The sequence below is a fragment of the Triturus cristatus genome, chromosome 10 (assembly GCF_964204655.1).
Source record: "Triturus cristatus chromosome 10, aTriCri1.1, whole genome shotgun sequence".
Classification (NCBI taxonomy): domain Eukaryota; kingdom Metazoa; phylum Chordata; class Amphibia; order Caudata; family Salamandridae; genus Triturus; species Triturus cristatus.
In genome coordinates this window covers 911080343-911107610 of record NC_140593.1, presented here as the reverse complement: position 1 = coordinate 911107610, position 27268 = coordinate 911080343, and the positions used below count along the sequence as shown (strand labels likewise).

The following is a 27268-nucleotide window of genomic DNA, read 5'->3' as shown; positions in this document are numbered from 1 at the left end:
ACATCTCGCGGCACCCGCTTCGCGGGTGCCACTCGTAATAGACTCTGTTGCCTTTGCTGTTTTGGAGCCCTGAATTACCGCCTGCGCTACAGGAGTAGCAAAACCACCTTTACCCTGCGCTGCTGGATCGGCTAGGACGCCGGGAAACACCGCGTGGCCGCAGAGGAGGGTGAGGCGCTGGCCCCGGGACTGCGAGGACCAGCATACAACAGCTCCAGCTGGTCCTCTTCCCGCGAGAGCCGCGCCCCCTCACAGTGCCACGCCCCCAGCCAAGCCCTTTAACATCTCGCGGCACCCGCTTCGCTTCGCGGGTGCCACTCGTAATAGACTGTTGCCTTTGCTGTTTTGGAGCCCTGAATTACCGCCTGCGCTACAGGAGTAGCAAAACCACCTTTACCCTGCGCTGCTGGATCGGCTAGGACGCCGGGAAACACCGCGTGGCCGCAGAGGAGGGTGAGGCGCTGGCCCCGGGACTGCGAGGACCAGCATACAACAGCTCCAGCTGGTCCTCTTCCCGCGAGAGCCGCGCCCCCTCACAGTCCCTCGCCCCCACAATCCATCACATCTTAAAAGCGATCCCCGGTACGCTCATCGCGGGTCGCAGCCCGGGGCAAAGACCGGGCAAAGACCGGGCAAAGACCGGGCAAAGAGCGGGCAAAGAGCGGGCAAAGAGCGGGCCGTTTGAGGCCGTTCGAGAACGTGAGAGTCCGGTCCGGCCCACCCCCCTAAGCTCTATATTTTGGACATCCAAATACAGGTATCTATCACTTCTCTGACCTCTCCTACAAGCTAACAGTCGCCACACAAAGTTCTCCCTATAATCACTCATCGGAAAATGAATACGAGATCTAGCAAGCAAAAAAAACTTTAAAAAAACGGGATAGGAGAAAAACTGCTAGGCCCAATGGATGATTTTCTCGCCAAAGCAAATACATTCATCGACCAAAGTATAAGTCTAATTGAGGGGAGGGTTTCAACCGAACTTGCAATCGCACGTCGATCCTCAATGGGACTATTAGCAACCGCAAGAACTCCAGATATATAGTCAGCGCCAACCCAAACCTCTGTGGCTGCAAACAGACTTAGCCTCCCAAACAATGTAGACCTTTCAGCCTCCCAACTCTCTGTAACTTTCACAGAAAGTGACCTAGAAAAAACCCCAGACAGCTTCCCTGATCCAACCCTTGAAGAAGTTAGGCAAACGAGAGGGAGGCGGGAGGGAGCCATAAAGAAAACGAACGCTAGGAAAAACCCAAACCACACTGAAAATACTAAAGCAACTGAGCACATAGTTTTGGTTGGTGATACAAACCCAGCAGTATTACCCCATCACTCTGCCCCCCCAACTAACAACGTAGTAGTAATACACCAGCCACCACATGACCTTCAAGATACCTCTATTCCAGATCCCCCAAGCCCACAACAATTAGGCAAAGAAAGAGAAGCAGCGAGATTAATCAAGGAGATAGCTTCCCTCCTAAATTCCTATATTCGCCCTTTAGAAACTAGACTTAGTAACATCGAGATTCAATTAACAAAAATTTCCGGTTCTTTTAAACCTATACCCCCACAAGCTCTTCCAAAACCAGCCTCAAATCCCACGACCACTCTCCCCATACTTAAGAAACCTGTAACCTTACCTCCTCCGCAGACCAAAAAACAACCCACAGTAAAACTCCCTACAGTACCAAACCCTCCCACTGCACAAAAACCGATCCCCAAGCCCCTGACCATTCCCCCACAAACTAATTCCCAACCCACACCAATAGTAAATACCCCAATCATAAACACACCTGCCTCTAAAACCCCTGTCACAACAAACACAAATCCACCAAAAACAAAAGGAGCCCCGAAAGGGACTACTGATCAAAGACCTACTTTAAACATGCCACCTGAGGCATGTCCATACGTGGTAGTCATGACGGGGGTCCCCGAACTTACAGGTGAGGGAACGGAACCCAACTGGTCATTGAAGAACAAAGTCCAGTATTGGCTGAATACAAACCGCCCCGTCCCGCCACCCTGGAAAAGCAGAATAGCATCAGTCTGCAGGACCTCGTGGGTGGGCCATAGGAAAAAAACTATCCGGGGAGACTGCGTTGTAATCACGTTTGAGGACCCCAGTATAGCTGAGTATATCTGCTCCTGGGAATACAATAACACCACAGGGGGGATCGCCACAAGGTCTTTGTCATACTTCTACCCAAAAAGATATAATAACAACAATTACATACGTGACACTGATAACATCTGGCGGAAACCTATTCCACAGCCGTGGGAGCTAGATGTCGCTGGACCAAAACTACTGCCGCGACATAGTGACCCTGATAATCCCTGGTGGTCAGTAAATCAGAACCACCAGCAAAGAGAAGTCCTGTGGCAGATTATGGGCCCACAAAATAGACCTAGAAACTGGGAGCAGTGGGAGAGACCACCCCACCAACTATACGGACCCAACTATAGAGATACCATCAATGGGCAAAACTGGCCAGGCATACCGACTATGAACCGGTTCAGCGGCCTGGAAATGGTCGATTGACCAATAATCAAATCCCCGGAGCCCCCACAAACAACCTTGGCCCCATCCATCTCCACTCCAGCCCTTTCACAAATGAAAATCTCAGCCTTAGATAACACATCCCCACAGCTTCCTGTGATCTTTTGGAACGTGGCGGGTCTCCGAAACAAAATAGAGGATGGTTCGGCCGCTGGTTTCTTGAAGGACGCCCAAATCATTTGCTTACAAGAAACCTGGGCAACGACGCCCCTACACCTTGAGGGATACAGGACATTTACATCCCCCGCCCTTCCTAGCATTTCAGGTAGACCTAAAGGGGGACTGGTAATCTACCTAGCAAATACAATTTCTGACATGAAGATCATCAAGGTAGACCTATTATCAAATTTCCAGATCCTCACCTTCATAATTGGGAAAAAACTCTTCATCACAATAATCAACTTATATAACAACTTAGAGGATGACAACTTCTTGAACGTTCTTTCCCTAATTCAAGAAAAAATAACCGAACATTGGCACCCCAAACAGAAAATCGAAAATGCCCATATAATTTGGGGAGGAGACTTCAATCTACATCCCTGCCCCAACAACGACACCTGTGGAATGGTGGATGAATAAGAGAACTCCATAGCCCACTTTATCCATTCAGGAGTGGGGCTAGCCATAAACAAAATACTTTCCGATCTGGATCTGCAAATTATAAACCCCATCCAACAGTCAAATAATAAACTAGAACCCACCTACAGAGGAAGGGGCCACGAGACCACCGTTGACTACGTAATAGTCTCAGAAGGCCTCAAAGATCAAATTAACAATTTTAAAATTTTGGAAAACAATCTTAGTGATCATTCTGCTCTAAGCCTAAACTTTCAAACAAATCAACCAAGAACACTGATGGCAATTATAGCAAATACTCTAACACAGAACAGGCTAGAACTGGGCAAAAATAATGGATATACCATAAAATGGGAAAAAGTGGATCCCAATATTCTCACAAAACGGTTAGTAAAATCTGCCTATAATAACATTTTGATCTGTCTTGACCCTCATGCGGAGCCGAATCAAATCTTGGAAAACTTCAACACAATAATAGAGCAAGTCAAAAAACTGCTAACCAAAACACCTAACCAAAATAAAACAAGCTCCATAGGTTGGTTTAACCGAGACTGTACCAAGGCACAGACCAACCTGAGGAAAGCTCTCGGAAATCCAAACAGAGACAAAACAAACATCCAAGCTCTTCGACGGGAGTATAACACTGCTAGAAAAGCAAGGAAAAAAGAACTGAAACAATCTTTGTAGAACGCTCTGCACAAGAGTGCACTTCTGAAAGACAGCCAGGCATTCTGGAAAATAGTTAAATCCCCCTTGCTAACGGACCCCAACGGCCCAAAAATAGACGTGGCCATCAACGAGGATTCGTGGGTGAACCACTTTTCAAAAATCTTCAAATTGACATCTACTAGTGAAGAACACCATCCTAACATATACCCAGTAGTTTACCCAATATCAATGGATGTTGAGCTGCAGGATTTTGAAATGGCGTTATCTTTAAGTAAGAGTGGGAAAGCTCCAGGCCCTGACGGGGTCCCAGTCGACTTATTTAAACATCTTCCTGACCTCTGGGTACCAATACTCACAAGAGTTTGCATAGCAACAACGAAACTCGGCCTGTTAGAGTCATGGTCATCTTCCATCATGGTCCCAATCTTTAAGAAGGGGGACCGACAAGACACTAAGTGCTACCGACCAATCTCGCTCCTCGACTCCTTGGGCAAAGTAGTTGGCAGAGTCCTTCTTGAAAAGCTCCAGCAATGGGTAGAAAACAAAAACATCCTCTCTGACTTACAGTTCGGGTTCAGGGAGGGCTTTGGAACTGTCGAACAGGCCCTAAATCTAAGCTTGTTAACATCAAAATATACCCATGCTAAACCCGGTCCCATCTACATGGTATATGTGGATTTATCCTCCGCATTCGACCGCGTTTCGCACGCGAAGCTCTGGTCACTGCTGAGCGCAATGGGGGTAGACCCCCCTCTTTTGGACTTTGAGGGAGCTATACAGTGAAGCCACGGCGAGAGTGAGGTACGGGACAAAAGGAGAACTGACGGCACCATTTAGGGTAGAGCGGGGAGTGAGGCAAGGCTGCGTCCTGGCCCCCTTCCTCTTCTCTTTGTACACCAATGGCCTAGAAGAGACTATGTTGAGAGGGGGGAGGGACCTCCCTAGAGCAAAAGATCGCTTGATCCCCGTGCTGCTTTACGCGGACGATGCAGTCATTTTAGCACGTACCCCCATCGAACTGCAGAAATCTTTATCTAAATACGCAGACTTCATGGGTGCCTTGGACTTGCACATTAACGTCAAAAAAACTTTTGTCATGGTAGTCTGTGGATCAAGAAAAGTAACTAAGTCCATCTTTCTGAAAGATCAAAAAATTGAAAAGACCTCACAATATCCCTACTTCGGCATTATGATCGATGACGCCCTAAGCTGGAAAGCGGCGGTTGAGGCCAGGAGACATCTCTTCAAACGAGCGATCATGGCGTTGATGAAATTCTCCAATAAACTCGGGAAAACACCTCCAGTAGAATTGCTACAGATTTATGCTGCGAAATGCCAAGCCATCGCACTATACGGTGCAGGGATCTGGGGAAATACACCCACCGGCTCTATACAAAAAGAGGAGAATATCTTCATGAGATTCCTTTTATCAACTCCAAGAGGCACCTCCACCTATGCCTCACATATGGAACTGGGAATCCCACATATCGAAGATTTAATGAAAATCCAACCTCTTCTACTTTGGAGGAGAGTTTGGTTGTCGGAAAAAAATAGCCTGACTAAAAGCATTTTACAGGACACTATGGATTTGGACCACGCTCCCAAAATAGCCTGGCTCTCCTATGTAAGACATTTTTTTTCCGACCTGGGTCTACAAAAATATTACCACACGCCAGAAAATTTGAAAGAAATATCCAAAAAAGAACTGAAACTAGTTGCGCTGAGCCATTTGGAATCCCTGAGACGGACTTCGCTGATTGCGAAAAAATCTGTTGCTCACGCAATTATGACACAGCTGTCCCCGAAAATTCAGTCATATTTGACTTTGGAGATCACAACATATGAAAAGATGCTCCTAACAAGGTTCAGAATGAATCTCTTCTTCAGACTAGTGACATTTCCTGAAAAAAATAACTGGAATACTCAGATGGATCCGTGCCCATGTGATGATCTTTCCCAACAGTCCACCATGCACACAATATTGTTTTGCAAGTTTTTCCATACCCACCGAAAAATCTGGCTAATCCCTTTACTAAAAAAATGGGGCCACAGACAATGCCGTCCAGCTATGCTGGCACTTCAAACCTTGGACTCCGAATGTACTGTTTACCACGTACTGAATTTTCATGAGGCACAGAAATAACCTGTAAAACAGAGGACCAATTTGCATATCATCTAACTGTTTGCATTTTCACTTTTTAACTGTATATTCAACTATACTTTTTAAACAAACTTTACTGTGAATATTTGTATGCTATGATATCTTTTATGGTTTTGCAATGCTAAAAAACCGAATAAAGATTATTATTATTATTATTTGAATCAAGAACTTCTAAGCCAGGTGTGCCTTCTCAAGAATGTGCCTATGCGCAACTGTCAGCTTACCTTGTCCGCAGCATAGTCTTTCCCTTTAGGATAACTATTTGATCTTTTCCTATACTCCTCAGGCAGATGCTGTTTGAGTTCTATTTCCACCCACTGCTGATCGTTATATATGCCGAGCAGGCGGAGAGTTAGCTATTTGCCACCGTGTTGAGGATGTTCTCTCCAGGTTACTTCCCACTACCTGACACACTCTTGATGTCTATCTGAAAGTGGCTCACCGAACACTGGGCATTTTCCCTTTTGTGAGCAGTGGGGTCCATTAAGAAATCTGCCAGGATATTAGTTCTGATGCACAGTGGGTCCTAACGGGGAGGGGAGGGTTTTTTTAAACTTCTTTTTTTACCCTTGGAGTCACTGCTTTGGAGGATGTCTGCTGTGCGAAGGCCTATTTACTTTATTGTAAATTGCTTGGAAACATTGGTAACAGACTTCTCTTCTGTGTAGGCTCAAGTGTTTTTACAAGGAAGCAAGATTTCATCTTGTCTTCCTGTACTTACAGAACATAGCTTTCTGCAAACTTTCAACTAATGTATGGTGTAGGAAGATATCATCCTGTGGGTATGGTCTAGATCACAGCTTTCCAAACTTTTCATGTTGGTGACACACTTTTTAGACATTTCTGATTTAGTGACACGGTAATGCTAGTGAGCTTAGCGAGCGAGTTCGAACCACCTAAGAGGGGTTCAGGGGGTCCTCCCCCTGAATTTTTTTTTAAAAAGATAGTGTGCAAATGGAGCATTTTCAAGCAAATTTGAGAAAGCAGAAAGGTTAATAAAGCAATTGTAAATCTGTTCTAACAAAGACAGTGACTGGCACAAACATCTCAATCCATCATTCAGTAAGCAAGCTTCACTTTAGTGCACAAGTAACTGAGCAGTCACAGGATGGTTAGCATGTAGCACAGGTTATTTGAACATGGTGTTTCAAGTGTGCAGCTTTAGAAATGAATGGAAGAGCGATATATGAAGGACCTGGTGGGGTAAGGATGGTGTCAGACATGTGAAGCGGAGTGGCACGGAGAGGCGGAATGGATGATGAGTCATATTGGAGTTCCATGAGTCGTGGTCACACAGAGGGACAGCAGAAACAGGGTATTGGCCCATGTGGGGGGCAGGGGCATACTAAGGGCTTGCAAGAGAACTTTGCCACACATAAACACACCAGTTAGCTCAGAGTGGCTGCACTGATGAGATGAGGCAGAGCACATACAAAATGGCAGCAGGCCAGGCAGTTAAACAGGCTAGGTTAGGCAGTACACACAGGAGCTTCGGGGGTGGAGGGGCTCAGAGGCCCGGCAGGGGTGAGATAGATACAACAGAGAGGCTGCAGTGGGGAAAGGGGCACATATACAAACTTCAGTAGGGTGTAAGGCAGAAAAAGCTGATACTGAGGAGGTGGCAGACACACAGAGGGGTTTCAAAGGGGTAGAGAGGCACAGATCGATTGACACACAGACCGCAGAAGGGGAAATGCAGCATTCAGAGTGGAAGCTTAAGACACCATGAAAGAAACACATAGCAGGATAACCCATTGAACATAGCAGCAAAATAACATGGTCAACCAACACAGCTCCTACAAGCACACCTTCCGGCATAGAATACACAGTATACAGATCTACCTAAGAAATGAGTGATTCAGTCAAAAAACACCTTTTAAATAAAGTTCCCCACCAACGGGCTACCACCACCTAAAAAGAGTCAAAAGTAACAGCCCTGACACCTCTAGTAGAAACTCTCACGCCTCTACCAGCACCCTGTCTCACGGTGGATGCCAGGGCAGATGTCAGCTTTCCTAGTCCTCCTTGGCATGTGCAGTTTGGCAGCCAGATGAGGCTGAACAGGTGACAGCTGACAACTATACCACCACACACCCTCATCCTTCAACACACAGGAGGATGAAGAAGGCCAGGGACAAGTGACTACTACTTGCTGAGAACTCTGTGGACAATAGATAACAGGGCACTGGGAGATCATGCCATCTGCCCAGTTTCTCCTTGGCTTGCATCAAACTGCAGCCTAAACTCGTTCTGAATGTTAGGCTCTTGGTAATTAGCAATCTTCATTTTCTTAATTTGCAAGACTTCATTTTTAAAGCATAAACTATGCCACAGTGGAATGACCTCCTCCATGCCTCCCAGTTCCCTTCTTTTTGGTGAGAGCAAGAACTGATGCTCTAGCTGACCTCTTGTGACCTTGTGTAATGTAACTGGTGCTCATGTAAAGCGCTCAAATACCTTCGGTCAAGTTCATCTAATAACACTGCAAACAAAACCAAGCATTGGCATAGTCAATAGGTCTTCCCTGTGAGATCCTATAAGTATTTAGTCATGCAGCACATTATCCTGGGTGCTTAACATTTACTGTTCTTTAACGTGGAAACATTGACCCTAATAGGCACATTATAGCAACTAATTCGAAGTATTTTTTTTAAAGTGTACAACTGGTAGTCTGAACCCAGATATCTGGAGGAGCTCTCATACGCAATAATGAAGAAAGATGTACAAGCAGGGGTGCAGGAGTAACAGCTGTGGTGAAACGCTGCTGGTTATGGTATAAGATGTGGCGATGTACTACTTGTTGGTATTGATAATACCACTGGTACAAACTGAACACCTCCAGAGGCAAGTAGAATGAGTCAGGTCATCTCCAGACTGCTAGTCAAGAAATACCGAAAAAAACCAAAGAAAAAAAAAACACGATAGCAAGCATGCGTTAAGAATTGAGAACAACATGCCACTGCATATTAGGCTCACCAGACGATGCATGCAGTTCAGAAAAGAGCTAAAGACAACATCTATTCAAAGAGCACTTCGGTCATTACTCAGGTTCTCATCTCCAAAAGTCATTGCAGTCCCAAACAGCTAAGACGCCACATTTTCCCTCCATGTCCAATGAATGAGTGAATTAAATGAGTTTACAAAGCATGCAATTACGTGGGAAACGGTGTCGTGATTGTACACAATCTTGAATCGGTTCCCTAACTTCCTATTTATGCAAAGAACTCTGCTGCAACCAAGGTATGTTTGTCAAGTTTTGATTCCTCCTAAAACTAACGTTTAAGTCTCTGGCAGTACAAGGTTTGTCCACTTACCTTTTTTTAAAGAATCTGGTTTAGTGAACAGGCCTGTGAAGACGATTATTAAGTTTTGGACACCCGGGCTTAAATAAAGGCCCCTGCTGCTCACTGTTACACGCGGCACCAGCCTCCGAAGTGCACAGACCCCGTCTGACTGGTGGATTAAGCGGGACAAACAGCAGCTATCGCAGAGGAATTTGGAAGGGCCTTGAATGCCCGCCGTGGATTGGCCAGACAGCAGGCTACCGCGAGCGCCGCTCTCACACGTGCTCCGTCAGACTGAACCTAGAAACATCAGCCTGCTCTGCGCCCTGAAACAAGAAGTTGGCCTGTGGTGCATTCAAGGTTATTAAGTGATTGTGGCACCAAATTTGCAATCACCCAGCAGCACTGGATGTTTATTTTGCAAATCATTGTTTTCGGGGTTTGTTGTGCTGTAATGGAATTAGTAGTGTGGGTTGTGATGTTACCAAGTTCCTAGTGTATCCTGGCATAAACAGGTGCTAGCTCAAGATGCAAATTAACACATGTCCGTTCCATGCCATAAATAAATGAGCTAAGACTCCTCATATTCTGTTCAAGCACATATCATCTCACATTACTACTATTGTGATTTTTTAATCAAATTACTGACACGCCAGTATAATACATTAAACATTAGCTGTGGAACAATAGATCTAAGCACTAATCGCAGTCTAGTCATGTGACAAAACGTGTTACCATACGGAAATCTTGTGATATATCATTTGCCATCACACATCTTGCAATGAAAGGTGTTTTTGCTATCCAGCCCAGTGGCACCGACATATTGACCAATGCGGGATGGAATGCTGGGTTAGTGCTGCCAAATCTGAACCTGTGCTCTAAGCACTAAATACAACCGTATACCGGAGGTGCAAATCTTTGTACTATTTCGATAGTATTAAAAGATATAAAAGAAATGACCCTTCACTCCCAAACCAAATTCTGTAGCGCCTAAAGTGGCCAGATGGCGGTGGGCCAGTAAGCTGAATGCCAAAACATTAAGGGGCTTTGATGTTGGCTTGTCCCGAAAAAAGCTCACCAATAACACTTTGGGGAACAAGCGTGGCACACCTGCAGGGCATGGGTCGAGGACTGCAAGACGAAAAACTGATCCTAGATTGAGGTAAAGATATTTGTAAATTATCCAAGTTTCTAAATCTAAAAGGTGAACTCTCTGTTCCTCAGCTCCTTAAAATGTTGGCGCCATAGTGAAAACACCTTACAAAAACAAGCAGTCCCCAAGCAAACTTAGTAGCACCAAGCACGACTGGGTACCTGCTGTCGATGAATGCTGCAAGACGGAACACAGTTTTGGAGAGGAAAGTCCATCTTGTAGAATCCGTTTTTTGCCTAAAGTAATCATTGCCTCGAAGAAGCAGAGGCCTTGCACAAGCTACGGTCTAGGAGCTTGCCAGATGCATGAATGCCTACTGTCTTCGGAGTCGGCAATGCAAACACTCACTAGCACACAGAAAGTGAGAAAGCGGGGCATGCAGTCTCTTTGTCTGACACAAAAAAACGTGCAGAGCTTTCCAAAGTATGCGGCGCGAACGTCCTGATGCACAAGAATGTACGTACGTCTTATCAAGCATGTACGTCTGTTTTAAAGACAGACGTACATGCTTGATTAGAGAGCACCGTCACGTAACACACTCACACATGTCAGGCGACACAGTACCGTGTCGCGACACATACTTTGGAAAGCTCTGGTATAGATGGATGGCAGTCAACCTCAAATTGAGGCTAATCTGTGTTAAAACTATGCTAAACCGTTTTTCCTAATTTTCCATATTTAGGGATACCTTTGACTTAGCTGATCTACTACCTGGATGCTATTGCCTTGGTTAGGGAGTTGAAGTGGTTAGTCAGTTCCCCTAATGTAGCTCTGCATGCTCCCTTCTTTATTGTACCTTTTAGTGGAAATGTTTTTTTTAACGATTTTGTTTTATTAAACAGGCTAATGATTAAGTACATATGTTCACAGTTATGCATGTACGTCGACCCAATCGATAGACCAGTGGTGCATTTATTAGGTGAGCAGGCACTTATTCTATGCTTTCCAAACACTTGAAGGTCCATAAAGAGGGCCAATGCCCCAGGTTTAGTGGACATGTTTAACGCCATGAGGCTTTCTTTAAATTCTTTTTTGTTTAAAGTGAGATTGCCAACATGCCCTTTAGATGTTTCTTTTCAACTATCATTTTGACTCTACATGTGATACTGTCAGTAACTGAATCTGTGCCGCTCTCATTCTTTCCATCAAGATCAAAGACAGTGTGTAAAGTCCTGCCATACTCTATCATACTCTCCCTTGCCCGGTCGAAGGGGATATATTTGAGTCACAGAAGTAGAGCTGGTGGGACCCCTGTAGTCTAAGTTGGGAGGTGCCGGATTTATGCAGACAGCTAATCAGACGTGGGGGAATCTTTGTAATATAACATCCTAATTTTAACTTTTTTCCTTACATTTGTTTCTTTTACCTTGTTGACCCAATATGTGTTCTTGTTGTCCGAACTTCCAAGTCTGTGCAGGACGGTATAGTTTTACCTGTAACTCCAGTTCTCTCTTAGGGGTATTTCCATGATAGTCATAAGCGTTGAATAGTCCCGCCCATCTGCAGGGACCCCGGAGCACTTTATCCAATATAAATTCTTAAGTAATTAAGTCCGACTTTCTTCAGGAAGACCTTGAAAAGTCACCTGAAGTCATAATGCAGCCAAGGACAAGGCTGCAGTGGCCAGAATTCTTCATTTTGGAGTGGCAAAAGAACAGGTTGCAATTAAATATGCATCCAGCGACTGAACAATTTTATAAGGGCACAGAAAAAGAACCTTCACAAACCCTTTTGCTATGTGAGAAACAGAGATGAAGAAGTGCAAGGCAATGTAGCCCATAGGCTGCCATTATAATCAGAACAAAAAAAAGAGACCGTGTCTTTAAGAGCAGCAAGACCTCCAATATCCCATCATGCTCAGCCAGGGGCTGAGCATGTCGCATGTAGCATGTCGAAGGTAGCTCCTAAGTAATACAACGCCTGGACTAGTGTGGACGTGGACTTTTGAAAGTTGATGTGGAGACCCAAGCGATGGAGTAGATAGCAAGTCCACGGGAAATGTTCTTGGGCTTCTGTGAACATGGAGGCTTTGATCAGCCAGTCGTCCAGATAGGGATTAACATTTCTTTTTGAAGGATGTACTAGATGAGTACTAACAGAGCGTGAAAATTGTATGTCTACTCCACCGGGGAGGAGGGAGGGTTGCTTATGACTATCATCGAAACACCCCTACAAGAGAACTGGAGTTACAGGTAGAAACTATACCTTCTCTCGTAGGGGATTTCCATGTATAGTCATAAGAGTTGAATAGAATAGCAAGTTAAACCCCCCACTGAAGCAGTGGAGTAGACAGAACCACAAATGCATGTACTTAGCTAGGCAAAGAGATTTGAGGGATGCCTGTCCTACTTGAGCATCTGCTCTAGCATCTGTGTCAAGGCAGAAATGTCTAGTCAACATGTGGATTGATCTCAAAGTAGCTGCCTTGCAGATATCTGCCATGGGGATATTCCGTATCAAAGCCACTGGCTGCCTTTCCTCTAGTGGAGTGAGACTTGGTCCTCCCAGTGAGGGATTTATTAGCTAACAGATAACAACAGAGGATGCAAGACACGATACATCTGGAGACTGACTGTTTAGAAATAGCTAGACTAGTGCGAACTGGGCCATAGTTGATAAATAGCTGCGGAGATTAGGGAATAGATTTGGTTTTATCCAAGTAAGACTTTTAACACTCTTTTTACATCCAGCGAGTAGAGAGCTCTCTCCGCTCAAGAAGAAGGGTTTTGAAAGAACGTAGGTAAAGAGATTCTCTAATTTACATGAAAATCTGAGACCACTTTAGGAAGGAATCTGGGATGGATACGCAACACTACCTTGGAAGAATGGAATACTGTGTATGGTTCATGAGCATAAAGAGCCTGTATCTCACTAACTCTCCTAGCTGAAGTTATAGCCACCAGGAAGGCATTTTTCCAAGTGAGATGCTGAAATGAAGCCTTATGAATTGGCTCAAAGGGAGGAAGCATGAGACGAAAAAGCATTACATTTCTCTCTCACGGAGGAGAGTGATGTCGAATCTAAGGGAAAACCTTCTTTAATCCTTCCAGGAAATCTTGAATAGCTGGAACCCTAAAGAAAGAGGTTTGTGAAGGATTTTTCTTGTTGGCCGTTAGTGCAGACAGGTGGACTCTGATTGTCTAGGATTGAAGTCCAGATTTAGCCAGGTGTAGTAAATACGGGAGAATGATATCCTGGCAAGCAGTGGGATCGATCTGCCTGGAGGAGCACAAATGCAAAATCTTCTCTATTTAAAGGCGTAGGCCGATCGGGTAGATGGTCAATTTGCTTCCTTTAGAATGTCCATACAGTCCTGTGGTAGGTTTAGGTGGACAGCTTGCACAGCACTACCAGCATCAAAGGCATTGGAGGAAAAGAGTACACACATTTTTGGGGCCAGTCGATCCATAGGGCATTCCCCTAAGACCGTAGATGGTCAAATCTGGCAGCGAAGTCGCTGCATTTTTTGTTTTCTGCTGTGGCGAAAAGGTCTATAGAGGGTGTACCCTTCAAGTTAAAAATATCTTGAACGACCTCTCTGGTCAGTACCCACTTGTGATTTTTGTAGCAAACCCTGCTGAGGGCGTCTGCCTGGATGTTTTAAAACCAGGGGGGTGTACGGCAATTAGGCTTAAGTTCCTGGAGAGAAACCACTCCCAGATCGTTGAAGCTTCTTGTGACAGGGCTCTCGACCGTGTTCCCCCTTGCTTGTTCAGGTAGTACGTGGTGGTATTGGCCGTATGAACGGTGTTGGTCGTGAACAAAGGTTCAAAAGCCTTGAGAGCCAGGTGAACAGCACGGAGTTACAGAAGGTTGATATGGTATGTCTGTTCTTTCAAAGACTAAGTTTCTTGTATTTGTAGGTGATCCATGTGGGCTACCCACCCTAACAAAGAGGCATCCACCACTATGGTCTGTTTTGGGTCCTGTTGGTGAAACGGCATTCCCCTCAGGAGATTTTTCGGGGAACACCACCACATAAAAACAGCGGATTCTGCTCCGGTGGACTGTATTTCTTCTGGAACCTGAGGCGTGCTGATTCTACCACAGCTGGGGTGCGGAACAACTCCATCGCTGGCTCAAGAAGACCCTGCACTAGCGGAAGTAAGTGTCTTGAGGCCGTGCGTTGAAGAGTTTTGAATATCACCAAAGTCAATGGAGTGGGGACCACCATAGGCATGTTCAATTTTGCTGCACCTCGAACCAGAACCTCCTGAAAGGTGTTGATGTCATCAATTGGTGAGGGTTGAGGTGAGTGCGACAATGTTGGAGAGTATCCTCTGGTGGAAGAGGAAGTATCCCGCTGGCGAAGGCAACATGACCTTGACCTGCGATGAGATCAGCGATGCAACCTTGAAAAGTGTGATGCAGCAGAGGAACGCGTGTGTCCATGGTGAGATCGATTGCGTGTCCCTGATTGAGACCTCCTAGGTGCTAGTGTAACAGGAATCTGAGGTACCACAGGAGGTGAGATGACAGGTGCCAGTATAGCTGGAGGAGGTGGAAGAGGAGGAGAAGCAGGTAGCGCCGGAAGCGGGGGCACTGATGGAGCCGATGAATCAGTTTGAGGAGATACCGGGATGGGAAAAGCGGTTATCTCTACTCGAGATGGAGATCTGGAGTGAGAATCAGATGAAGAGATTCTCCTTCTCCTGGACTGTTGTCTCCTTGACGTCGAGGATCTTCTCAATGTCGACCTTCATCATCGTCGACTGGTTTTCGATGAGGATCGGCTCCTCGACACCAACCCTTGTCGACGTGAGCTCGTTTGTGATGTACAGTGGCTTCTCGATGTCAACCACTATCGTGGTCGCTTGGCTCGCTATGTCCACAGCCCACTTCTAAGCGATGGCGAGTCTGAATCCCTCGACGTCGATGCATGTCTTGACATTGGTTGTCGGTGCAAGGCAGTTCTCGACGTCGCTCGTGTGGGTCTTGCTGTTCTTGGAAAATATGCACCAGAGCCAAGAGACTTCAAAGGTATTACAGCCACTGCCGCCAGGGAGAGCGCTCATCTGCAATGAGGCACTAACAGGATGCAAGAGGCCAAGAGGGTAAACAGGTGTAAAACCTGCAGGACGGGAATCCGAGACTGAGACAGATACATCAGACCTGTATATATGTGAGCCTCTGAACAGGAGGTAAGACCTTTTTAAGCGTTGTATCGAGCCCCACCCCAAGAAAAGTCAGCCTTTATCTGGGAGTAAGGCATGACACCTGGGCATTGAGGGTAAAGTCCATGTTGTGGAGGAGAATCGCCATCTATGAGAGATGTTTATGGTGCAGCACAGGACTCTGCCTTCACCAGCCAGTCATATTAATACAGAAATGGATCAACTCAGTTTGTTCCGTAGTGAAGCTCCCACGATCACAAGTTAATTTATAAATATGCATGGACCTGTCATCAGTTTAAACGGGAGGACAGCAAATTGATAGTGTTGGAACCCTACTGTGAACCTAAAGTAGCGCCTGTGGGAAGCGAGGATTGTAGAAGTGGGTATCCTGGAGATCCAGGGACACCAACCAAATTCAAGGCCAACAAGACCTAGTTCAGTGGCACCATTTTGAGCATAGCCGGCAGATTAATAGGTAAAGAAGACGAAAATTCAAGATCGGACTTTGGCTTCAATCCTTTCTGGGGCTACAAGGAACTAAAATCCTATGACCTTTTCTTTTGGAGGCATCACTACTTCTGCTCTTTTTTTTCAGCAAGGCAAGGACCTCTAACTCAAGAATCAAGGCATGAGCACACTGAGAAGGAACAGTGTTGTCTGGTGATAAATATAGGAAGGGAAGCCGCAGTTGATACGCTGGATCACCTAGTGCACCATCATGTTCACCTACCAGAAGTAAAAGTATGGAAACTACCACCAACCCCCGCCGCCCCTCCACCCAAGCATCTAGGTCAACACTCACCAGGTCTGAGAATGGCTTTTGCATATAGTCCGACAGCTTACATTTTCATTGGTTGCTATAAAATCTGCACATATAGGCTTAAAAAGCATTTGCTGTTTGGACAGCCAACTTGCTTGGGACAAAAACATTGCTCCCACAGTCGGTCGAAGGACCAGAAAACTCCAGTCTGGGGATTTAAGACACCAGGGATTAATCCAATGTCTAGGCAGACTGGGGTGTCTGGAAACAACGTTGAGACTCTGAATGGTCCCAAGTACAGCACCGCTTCAAAGATGGAGAAAGTAACTTCTCCCTTTGGTTTTTGTGGGAAGTTCTCTAATGAGAATACATCCTGGAACATGATTTACCTTTAGGAGAGGGCATCAGCTTGGAAGTCTCCCTAAGGCCTGAGCCAAAAAAAATAATATTAATTGGCTTGCTACTCCATAATGGCATTTGGGTGAATGCCGCCATAAGGAAGACATATTGCTGAGTTATGTCCCACCCCCAGACATCCCATAAAGTCGTCAGGGGGGTTCTGAAAGGGACATCTTGTGGCACACTCTGCAAGGCTTGAAGCCTGAAGTCCTTTGAGAAGACATCGGACCTAGTCACTGTCAAAAACGCAGGAATTTGCTTGTGAGACAGAGCTCTGGATTGCACCAATGAAGTACGGAAAAACAGAGCAGATGACAGAGTGCTGGTCTGCAAAAAATATACTACGCTGATGCCATAACCGAAGACAGAGTCACCCATGGAGCTGCATGGCACCACCTGGCAGCACTGAAGGGCCACTGGTTAGGAGAAAAAAATTCAGACCAATATGAAGCCTGAAAGTAATCATGAGGTGAGGAATCTGCAGGAAGATGTATCCATCAGAACAGATGAACAGTGATGGTTTCACTATCTTTGAACAACTTACCGTTAGGAGGTGAAGCACAGCCAGCTAATTAAACCGAGCTCATCCAACAGCTTGTAGATTACAAACTACTTCAAATCCCAGTGGAACAGGTTAGTTAGCAACTGGTTATTTGTATGGTTATGTAAACTGTAGCTAAACAGGGTAACAGGAGGATTGGTTGCGCTATATCAGTGTTAACATCGAGGTTGTCCAACATAGGTTCAGGTGAGCAACATCCATTCAAGACTTTCAGGATAACCAATGGCTATCTAAATAGTTCCATTTAAATGTATTGTACGTAACTATATCTTATGAGATTCTCTTGAAAACAAAGGTCATGGACAGGGCCTCTTATACTTTAGTGAAAGTTGGCAGAGTTTTATCTGGACATATTGGAGGGGGGGATGGGTTTAACATCATATTCACAATTATCTTTTATATGCAAGGATATGTCATTGCAACAACCAATGAACAAGTTGATTTTGCCCACACATTTGCTGTTCAGACAATTTCTGCCTACCATCCCCCAAAAAACATAAAAAATGAATAACATAACATACCTCACTTTCATCGTTACTGTCATCCAGTGGGGAAAGCATGTAAGGGGGAAAACAAAGGATAAAAGAGTAAGCATCATTAAAAAGAAAATACACATCTTTCTGTACAAACAATGATTTGTTAAAGGGAAAAGGTTCATTGGGATTCTTCAAACACACAAAATTTGACCAAGACAGCTCTTAGAATATTATAGGAATTTTTGCATACATGTTATTGGAAAATTAACCTAAGAAAAATGAGGGGCCAGTACAACAGACTTATTGTTGCTGTCCGGCGAAAAAACCATTTTACAAGCACAATGAAGTACATCGATAAAGCCAATAAGGCCCGCATTAGAAATGAGTTAATATGGGTTTGCCAATGTTGGGGAAAGAAAAACTGTCTGCCCCCTGCATTATCACAGATACAGTCAGTCCTAGTTATAAGTGAACACAGAAAACACATAATGAGAATTGGTTGGTCCAACCTTGTAGTATCTTCACATGTGGGGGTTGCAAAGTATGTTGGCTAGGTATCAACAGAAAAATCAGGTTCAGCTGCAACAGCCAGTAATTATGATCAGGCAATTAATTGTCAGAGTAAATATATGGTGTATGTACTTTTCTGTGCCTGTGAGAATATGTATGTTAACAGCACTGTAACGCAGATGTGTGTATTTATTTTAGAACATCAGAGTACGTGCATGAATAAGGACATGACATATCCCTTAGCTTCACACACTTTTACTCACAGCAAGTTTGGATCTTCCCGGCGCTATTTAAACAAGACGCGGGCATGACCGAGGTTTCTTGCCCGTCCGTGCTGAAGATACGTCCCATTGAACTCTTGGTTACTATTACATCCTTACTGTGGTTGTTGCTTACTTACTTTATTGGGTTATAATTATTACGGTGCTCGTTATGGACGTCTGTCTGGTCCAGATTGATTTTAGAATACTCTGCGAGGGATTTACTTCTAACCTGCTTAACATATACAGTGGCAGAGCTGGACATTATCAAAGTGGGACTTGCACTATGTATTTATTGAGTGATCGCTATCTCTAATCAAACGGCGCTACAACCTAATACAATTTTTTATTGGATGGGGATAAGATTCCTTCAAGGGAATCCCAGAATCAAAATATACTGCATGGAGAGAGTCTGACTCCACCTATATCTATTGCCCTGTGGAAGTCCCTCAAGGGGACGACGCGTCGGCTGTTCTGTGTGTTGAACGCTGTATTTCAGCAACGTAAAATGAAAAAGAAACAATAAAAGAGAAAGAAAAAAGAATAAATTCAAGAACTCTCTTCAATATGGACGTTAAAATGATCTTCCTTGATAAAAGTTCTTTTTGAGTGGTGCACCTGTGCTTTGGTTTTTGTCAAGTTTGGATACCCATTTAACTTTCATGGCATTGAAGTGATCAAAAGAGACTCCAGACTTGGTGACAGATGCCTTAGTTTAAGACCGGCAGACTGATGGATCTGTAAAACTATGTGCAGTGGAGTTGGGTTTAAATTTGGACCAAGAGTTCCATTGCTTTTTAGAATAATTGGGGAGCAAATGGAGGATTTCTAGTCTGTACATACTATAGGTTTTTGTTTGTTGACAATACTGTGACCTTTGGATTGGTACCTTTGGGATTTTGAGTTGGCTATAGAAAGACGTACATTTAAATGAGGTCAATCTAGTTTATCATTTAATAGGATGCAAGTTTAAGTGTTAATTTGTACCATAATGTACATAATGTTCAAACATAGTGGCTGAATTTTGGAAATAATAAAGAGTACGGCCTTCATTTTTAAGTCGAGCATGCGAGACCTTTTGTATATACTTTAGTATAAACTTATTATATACTTCTATGTGTATGTACTTTGTGGGCTCTGGAGATAAGCCCTAGGACTTGTCTGCTTCCGCTTAGGGACCATTCTGTTCAACTGCCTCTATTCAACTGTCTTGATAGAACACAACCAGCAGAAGTCAGTAAAGTACCAGAATTGCTTTCTGCTGAGGGACTTTCTTTTTTTATTTTTCTGGCAACTGCCTCTATTTAACTTTGTTGATAGAAAACGACCAGCAGAGGTCAGTAAAATACCAGAATCACTTTAGCATTCTCTAGATTCCAGTCCATAGAAATAGTCTTCCACGCTGCACCCGTAGACAATTTTTCAAATCTTGTATTTTCAGTGATATTACCACCGAAGGCCCTGATTTTATATTAAAAACACAGCTTTGGACTATACCATTTGCCACTGAAAGGCAATATTTCTCTCTATGTGTTCCCATACCTGGCGTGTCATGCAGTTTGTTAAAAAACAGTAAAAGTTTCAGCACCCAGGCTAATGTGCTGCATAGCTAAATATATATAAGTTCCCAAAGGCGAGACCGATTGCAATGCAAATGCTTGTTATTAGTATACAATTTTATGGAGACAGATTATGGTATCATTTAAAACAATGTGACTGGTTACTATAAATATGTGGTTATGTACTAACCTGTCACGTGCTTTAATAATGGTAATGACTTTTGTAAAGTTATCTTTGGTCTGGGTTTCAAGTCTGAATTGAGCACACTGTGTAACCAGATGATTGATGGTATAGTGATCTTTAGTTTGATTCCTCATGTGTTTGTTCAGTTGATCTAAACAATTATTTGATACTGATTGTTTAAAATTTGGCAGAATAAACTGCTGGACGTGAAGGCTTTCAGACATTCACTAAGATGGATCTTACTTGGGTGGTCTTTGGATTTTTTTTTTTATATAGTGGGCATTAGGCTCATTGTTCCAATGGAGTTATTTATACAATCTCCATTTGCTAAAATGGCACACTATCTGGCCCTGCATCTGATATAGATCTTGTCTTAATAGATGTGACAATATGTGATATATAAATGCATTGTCTATGTTTACTAAACATGTTCCAAGATGGCGTGTATCAGGAGGTTTGTTTGAAATGTGGTTTTTGTATTGCATAAAGCAATTTTTTCCTTCGAACTTCGTACTGAACTTTGCTGACACATGTAATATAATTAATTGGTTTGAGTGTTTATGTATGTTATTTTATGTGACAATTTATTATCATTAATATTAAAGACGTAAACGTAGTTGTATAAATGAAAGTTTAGTATGCTCTTATGGAAACTGCTTCTAAGATGGAGGCCGCATTGAGGAATAGTCTCACACAAAGTTATGGTCTATTTGCAAATGTGTCGTGATGGGTTAAATGACATGGTGCCACTGCTTAGCCGACAGAACCTGGTTTGTCAGTACTTCATTAAGGCCAAACACGGATAGGTGCTGGGGGAATATACTTTGATTTGGTATTTAATAAGTGGTCCCCCCCCAAACTCCCTAATGCAAGCATAAAGGATGCACTATCTGGCAGGATAAATGTCCAATCAGTGCAAGGATTGTAATACTTAATAATGAATAACGAATGCACTGCAGTCAAATTACATGTACAACGACGCAATGAGTTTCTATTATGGAAACTTTGTTTTAAAAAAAAAAGGATACATTATCTGCATCTATGGCAAACATTGATGAAAGGAACAAGGGTAAGGGGTCTGGGCCCCATTTAAAAAGTTTAGCAAACCTGCATAAAAGTTCATCATTCAGGGTCAGGCGGTTATTAATAAGGATATAGGAGGGACTGGAAAACACACGGATGAGAGACAAGTGTGTGATTTACCATCAAGAGTTCCCCCGACACCTTTCTCTCATATGGAAAATATAAATAGTTCATAGAACTTAAATATACCCCCTGCTGCAACACTGTTCACCATTATTCTGGCCAATGTACCGGCTCTTTGTCAAGGGGAAAATAAATCTTGGGTTACGTTGCGGAATAAAGCTATAAATTGTTTAAAAAGTAGAACTGGATTGACCAGTGTTATGTTTAAGGAATTCAAGATGGTGAGGAGAATTGGCTGGGTGGGAAACAGCCAGAATATTTTCCAAGGAGACTGTGTTGTCCTTTACTTTATCGGAACTCCGTCTGTGGTAAGGGAAATCCTATGCAGAGCCTGGGATAAAAATATCTCCCATACTATTATTAATGTCCTTCCATAGGGCTTTTTCTACCAACCTAAGCAAAGTATAAGGGAAAATTGAAACTTTATCTAGAGAGGCTCCTGATTACCCAATTTATAATCTTGAGGTTTCAAATAGATTTGTGCCCCTTCAATCACAGGACGATAATGACTGACTATCAACCCAACTAAACTAGAGTGTGTTAAGAACGGGACCAGACACGCAGACCACCTGTGACCCCAGCCCGACCAAGCAGCACAATCTACAGTCAATTGAACAGAGGGTAATCCATTTAACCGATTATCAGTATCTGGGGTGGAGTTGTATAACTAGTGATGCACTGAAACTGGGTAAGGTCAAGAATAGAAGCAGGGAGGGGCAGTTCATGTCTGAACCTTCAGGCCAGACCGAATTTGTTGTTTCAGGTTTAAATCGCCAAAGAGTGTTAGTTTCAGCGCTCTTTTCTGGAATGCCGCAGGCCTGCGTAACAAATTGAATAGCTCTCTCTGGGTGGATTTTATTAAGAAATTTAACATGCTGTGTTTACAGGAAACATGGGCTGTGGATGAAATCCACATGAACGGATTTAAGACGTATCATACCCCAGCAGTCCACTCAATATACGGAAGACCAAAGGGAGGAATTTGCATTTATGTTTCAAATCTGATTGGGGCATTAAAGATTGAAATGCCAAAATCTGAAATCTATTCCCAAATAGTTTTGATTCACACAGATTGTAAATGTATTTTGGTCTTAATTAACTTTTACAACAATGTACCAAAGGAACAATTGGGGGTTATTTTGAAGATGCTTAATAATGATTTGTGTAAATTAAAGGAAACCAGGGGAGGGGATTTTAATATTGGCTTATGTCCGCTAGGTGAGCTTGGCAAATGCAGCCTAACAATGGAAGATGATGACCCCTGTTACATTTTGTGAACTCTGATAGGGGGGGATTTATTAAATGAGATTTTATTTTCACATGACCTTGGTTTTGCCAATTGTTTGTGTTCCCCTAGAGTGGATTTTGAGCACACTTATTGGCAGGGGACTAGAATAAACAATAGATTTTATAATAGGCCCTAATTGTTATGCTAATTATATCTCAAATTAAATAAAAATGTCATGAGCGACCATTTGCCATTAAGCATCAGTATTACACTTCCAACGATGTTAGAGCGACAATTTAACAATCAAATAGTTTGGACCCAGAATATATCGCTGGGAAAGCTAAATGGATACACCCTGCGATGGTCTAATTGTGACTCAGTTGAGTTAATTAAACAAATTGTAACTAAGGCCTATAACCCAATTTTAATGTGCTTGGAGGAAACCACCCCATATGAATGTATATTAATAGCATTTTCTCAAATAACTTCAGTTATTCAAAACATGCTTAGGGTGGAAAGCAAGGGTACATATACTCGTAGCCAGGGATGGTTCGATGCAAACTGCACTAAAGCATACACAAAGTTAAAGACAGCTTTACATAAATCGAAGAGAGACAAGGATGAAATTAGAGAGTGCAGGAAGATATATAGCCAAGCTCGAAGATTACGAAGGAAGCAGGTAAAAGAGAACGCATGGGATACTCTTTATGAAGCCTCTCTGCGTAAAAACAGTGCATCTTTTTGGCGGGCAGTAAACGCATCGTTTTTTAGCAGGACTATTAACCAATCGATAGAGGTTGCAATAGATGAGAAGAAATGGGTTGATTTTTTCTCAAGTGTCTACAATTTACAGGAAGATACTGAAAGGGCCACAAGTCAGCAGGAGAGGGGGGGGGGGGATTGGGGAGTCCCCATGGTTTCTCATATATTGATCTCCAATTTACACACAAGGTCATCGGGGCGATAAATGCTTGTAAGAGTGGGAAGGCCCCCGGCCCAAACAGGGTGGCAATAGATTTGTGTAAATCAAAACTTCCACTCTGGACCCCGCTGATAACACAGGTTCTTCCAGCATGCTGTATGAAAGGTTTTATTAACACTTAGTCAGAGTGAATAATTGTACCGATTTTTAAAAAAGGAGATCGGGAGAATCCTGCCTGCTACCGTCCGATATCTTTACTGGAATCTTTGATGAAGGTTGCAGGACGGATTGTTCTAGATCGGCTACAAACCTGGGCAGAGGAAATTAATATTTTAACTGGTGTACAATATGGTTTTAGGCAGGGGTTGGGGACTACGGAGCAGGTTCTTAACCCTAGTATTTTAATAGGGAAGTATACTCAGGCTAAAGTAGGGAACATTTATTTGGCATTTGTAGACCTTACAGCCGCTTCTGACTGTTATACACAGCAAACTATGGAACATTTTGGTGGATTTAAAGGTCGACCCACTTCTGGCTCAGTTTTTGTGACTAATTGTATAGTGGGGCGACTGCCAAGGTTCGATATGGAACCAAAGGGGAATGCACTGCTTCGTTTAAAGTAGAGGGGGGGGGGGGGGGGGGAGGTCAGACAGGGCAGTGTCCCGGCGCAATTTTTGCTTACTCTTCACACAAACACCTTGGAACAAGTGCTGGTGGAAAAGGCGAGGAATCCACCGTATATTAACAAATGCCCCATAGTCTCCCTACTCTACGCAGACGACGCAGTGCTGATGGCCCGTACTCAGTTGGGCTTACAAAATGCCCTCGCCTCTTATACTACTTTTATGGACGACTTGGGTTTAAAACTGAACGCAAAAAAACATATATGTTATGACTTGTGGTAAAGGGAGACAGAAATGCAGGAGTTTACCACTTGGGGAAAGTAGGGTAGAATCCACTAATATGTTCACGTATGTAGGTATTTAATTTGACCGTACTGGTTCTTGGAGTAAGGCTGTGAAAAATAGGAGCCTTCTTTTTATGAAGTCAACTGCTGCTGTGGTCTATTTTGCTAAACAGTTGGGTAAAAACGCCTCCTTAAGATTGATCAGGAAAAATGCGTTAGCATTGCCACCTCTGGGGCGGGTGTGTGGGGCTTTTATGATTCATCCCCCATTCAGCACATTGACTATGCTTTAAGGTTTATTTTAGCTGTACCTGCTAGTTCTCCTGTTTTTAATTGCCATAGCAAGCTGGGCATTCCATATATTGCAGACGTTATTAAAGCCCAACCAGTGTTACTCTGGCTTAGAATATGGACTTCCAGTAGCACAGCTCTGAATCAAAAAAATAATTAAGGACTCAAGCTAGATCTTGCTACCAAGATCACTTGGCTGAAGTACATATAAAAAAAGTGTGGGAGATCTTGGGCATCCAGATTATTAGAATTGTCCAGAGACAACGAACGCCATCTCTAGGAAGGAGTTTAAAACAATATGTATGAGCCACTTGGAGAAAATTAGATTTGGTTTGGAAATAAATAAACAAACAGTAGTACAGTATCAATCGATTTTTTAACAATTGATACACAAACATACCTTATATGTAGTTTAAGTGGCTATGAAAGATAGGTTTTAACTCGTTTTAGATTTGGGATTTTCCATCGATTAATTAGTTATCCTGAAATGAATAATTGGTCCAGACATTTATGTTGTTGTCCTTAAAATGTGAGGGAGCGTTTTGTCTGTATTATATAACTTATATTATGACCACTTCTCCTCTTCTTTTACATGGACGAACTTATAGAATACATGGAATCTTTGTATTTTGGAGCGAATAATGTTTAATTGGTTTTCTTTTTATCTGTTTATGTCTGCTTTTGTGATTTTATCTGCCTGAAATCTAATAAAGCTTATTTTGATTCTGATTTGGGAACTGAGATTTTACTGTATTGCTTGTGTCTCTCTTGCTACAAGCAAAGCACATTAAGTTAAGAGCAGGGTATATGTCAAAATATGGGCACACTTACTGATGTGTGGATTGTGTGTCTTTCTAGCTATGACCTCAGTACATGAAGTTAAGATAATGGTACATATCAATTATGGGAAATTCACCGATGTTTGGATTTGCATGTCAGCATAATATGAAGAGTATTGGTGGGTAATGGCAAGAATGCATTTATAAATTGGATGATACTTGTTTTTGGTTGAGGGTGCATGTCAGCTTGAAATATAGAGAAACTATGGTCTGTGGCATGAATAGATCTATGTTACTAAATGGATTTGACATGTTACTTTATTGTGATATATCAGGAATGGGCTATTTTAATGATCATGTCTTGCCTGCATTTATGGACAATAATAATATCTTTATTTACGTGATAACTTAAAACCATTGCAACAGTAAAACAACAGTATCACATTTCTCCATGTTGTAAGGCCATAATTAAAATGAAGTTAAAACCTACATCAGTAAAACAGTAAATGTCAAATTTTCCGAGTTAAAGTGGGCAAAGTGCAAAATCAGCGGCAAATGAGAAGACTCTCTTGGGTGCTGAAACAGTAGTGGCGGACTCTTAGATGCCTATTGTGAGAGCCCAATTTGTCAGCTTAGTACTGGTGTTTAACATTTTTTCTGCTATACCCATAAATTGGACCAGACGGCAGGCTATCTGGACACCCCCACCTTCGAAGCAGGGTTTTCACTGCCCGCCAGCATGTTCTTATCCTCTTGATCGCTAGGGCAGGTTTTAATATAAGTCTGCATTCCTTGTTTAGTCTCCAACATATACACTGTAAATGTAGCACACCCTCTTTTGTTTCTCCACATAATAAACAGTTGGTTATCATCTATGGTTGTTTCGATGGGGGCAAACGGAGCAATGATGGTAGGATACGCAGCCGCAGGCGAAGATATTTTCCCTTTGTTGCTTTCGTAAAGCCTGCACCTAAGTATGATTGAGGGGAAGCCCTGTAAAAATAAACCAGCCATGTACCCTTTTCTTTAATGCAGCTTAGTCCTCCACTAGGGACATCATTGTTACTGTTTTATTCACCATTTCTTTGAAGCTTTTATGGGACTCGGCACTCTCCCAGAGATCTTGTAGGGCCAGGCAGTCTATAGAGTCTTGCAGATAGGTCACAGCCGCGCTGCCTTTTTTTAACTTAAGTTCATTCCAAATATGTGCGTTCAGAGACCCAGATTCAGCTCCCATGATTTTATGTCAGCATTTGGCGAAGGCAACTTTGCGTGCTATTTGTTGCTACCACAAGCCAAATTCTAATCTTATTTGTGCCAGCGAAGTGTATTTAGGTAGACTGAATATCCTCGTGGCCTTAGTTACCATGCTGTTCAATGTGCCTGCATCTCGTCCTCGTAGGCACTCACTCCCATAGGCGATTGTAGGGATGAGCTTCACTTGGATCACTTGTAGCAAAGGCGTGAGACTTGGGCTGGTTATTTTGAGTTTAATATTTTTTAATGGAACCGCCGTTGCATTACCTCTTTTTGCTATGGCTTCTTTTTGTTGCAAGAATGTACATTTACCGTCCATTATAACGCCCAGGTACTTGTACTTCTCAACAGTTTCCAATGGGAGTCCTCCCAGTTGCCGGCGTGGTCTGTGTGCATTTTTTTTCTGGTTTAGCCCCATCACTTTAGATTTATCCAGATTTATGCATAAATGTTG

The 27268-nt window shown here is 43.2% G+C and overlaps 1 protein-coding gene across 3 annotated transcripts in view; it reads right to left on the bottom strand.

The window, feature by feature from the left end:
• SETD2 (SET domain containing 2, histone lysine methyltransferase) overlaps window positions 1–27268 on the bottom strand; it is a 1034666-nt gene that overhangs the window by 929190 nt on the left and 78208 nt on the right. For 2 of the 3 annotated variants that reach the window (XM_085628742.1, XM_085628741.1), the window contains one exon: window positions 17757–17772. Coding sequence is in view for 2 of the 3 variants with exons in the window: in XM_085628741.1 (XP_085484867.1) it covers window positions 17757–17772 (16 nt within the window). In the remaining variant the exon portion in view is untranslated. Of the gene's footprint in view, window positions 1–17756; window positions 17794–27268 lie in introns of all 3 variants that reach the window. The other variant, XM_085628740.1, reaches the window with a different exon arrangement.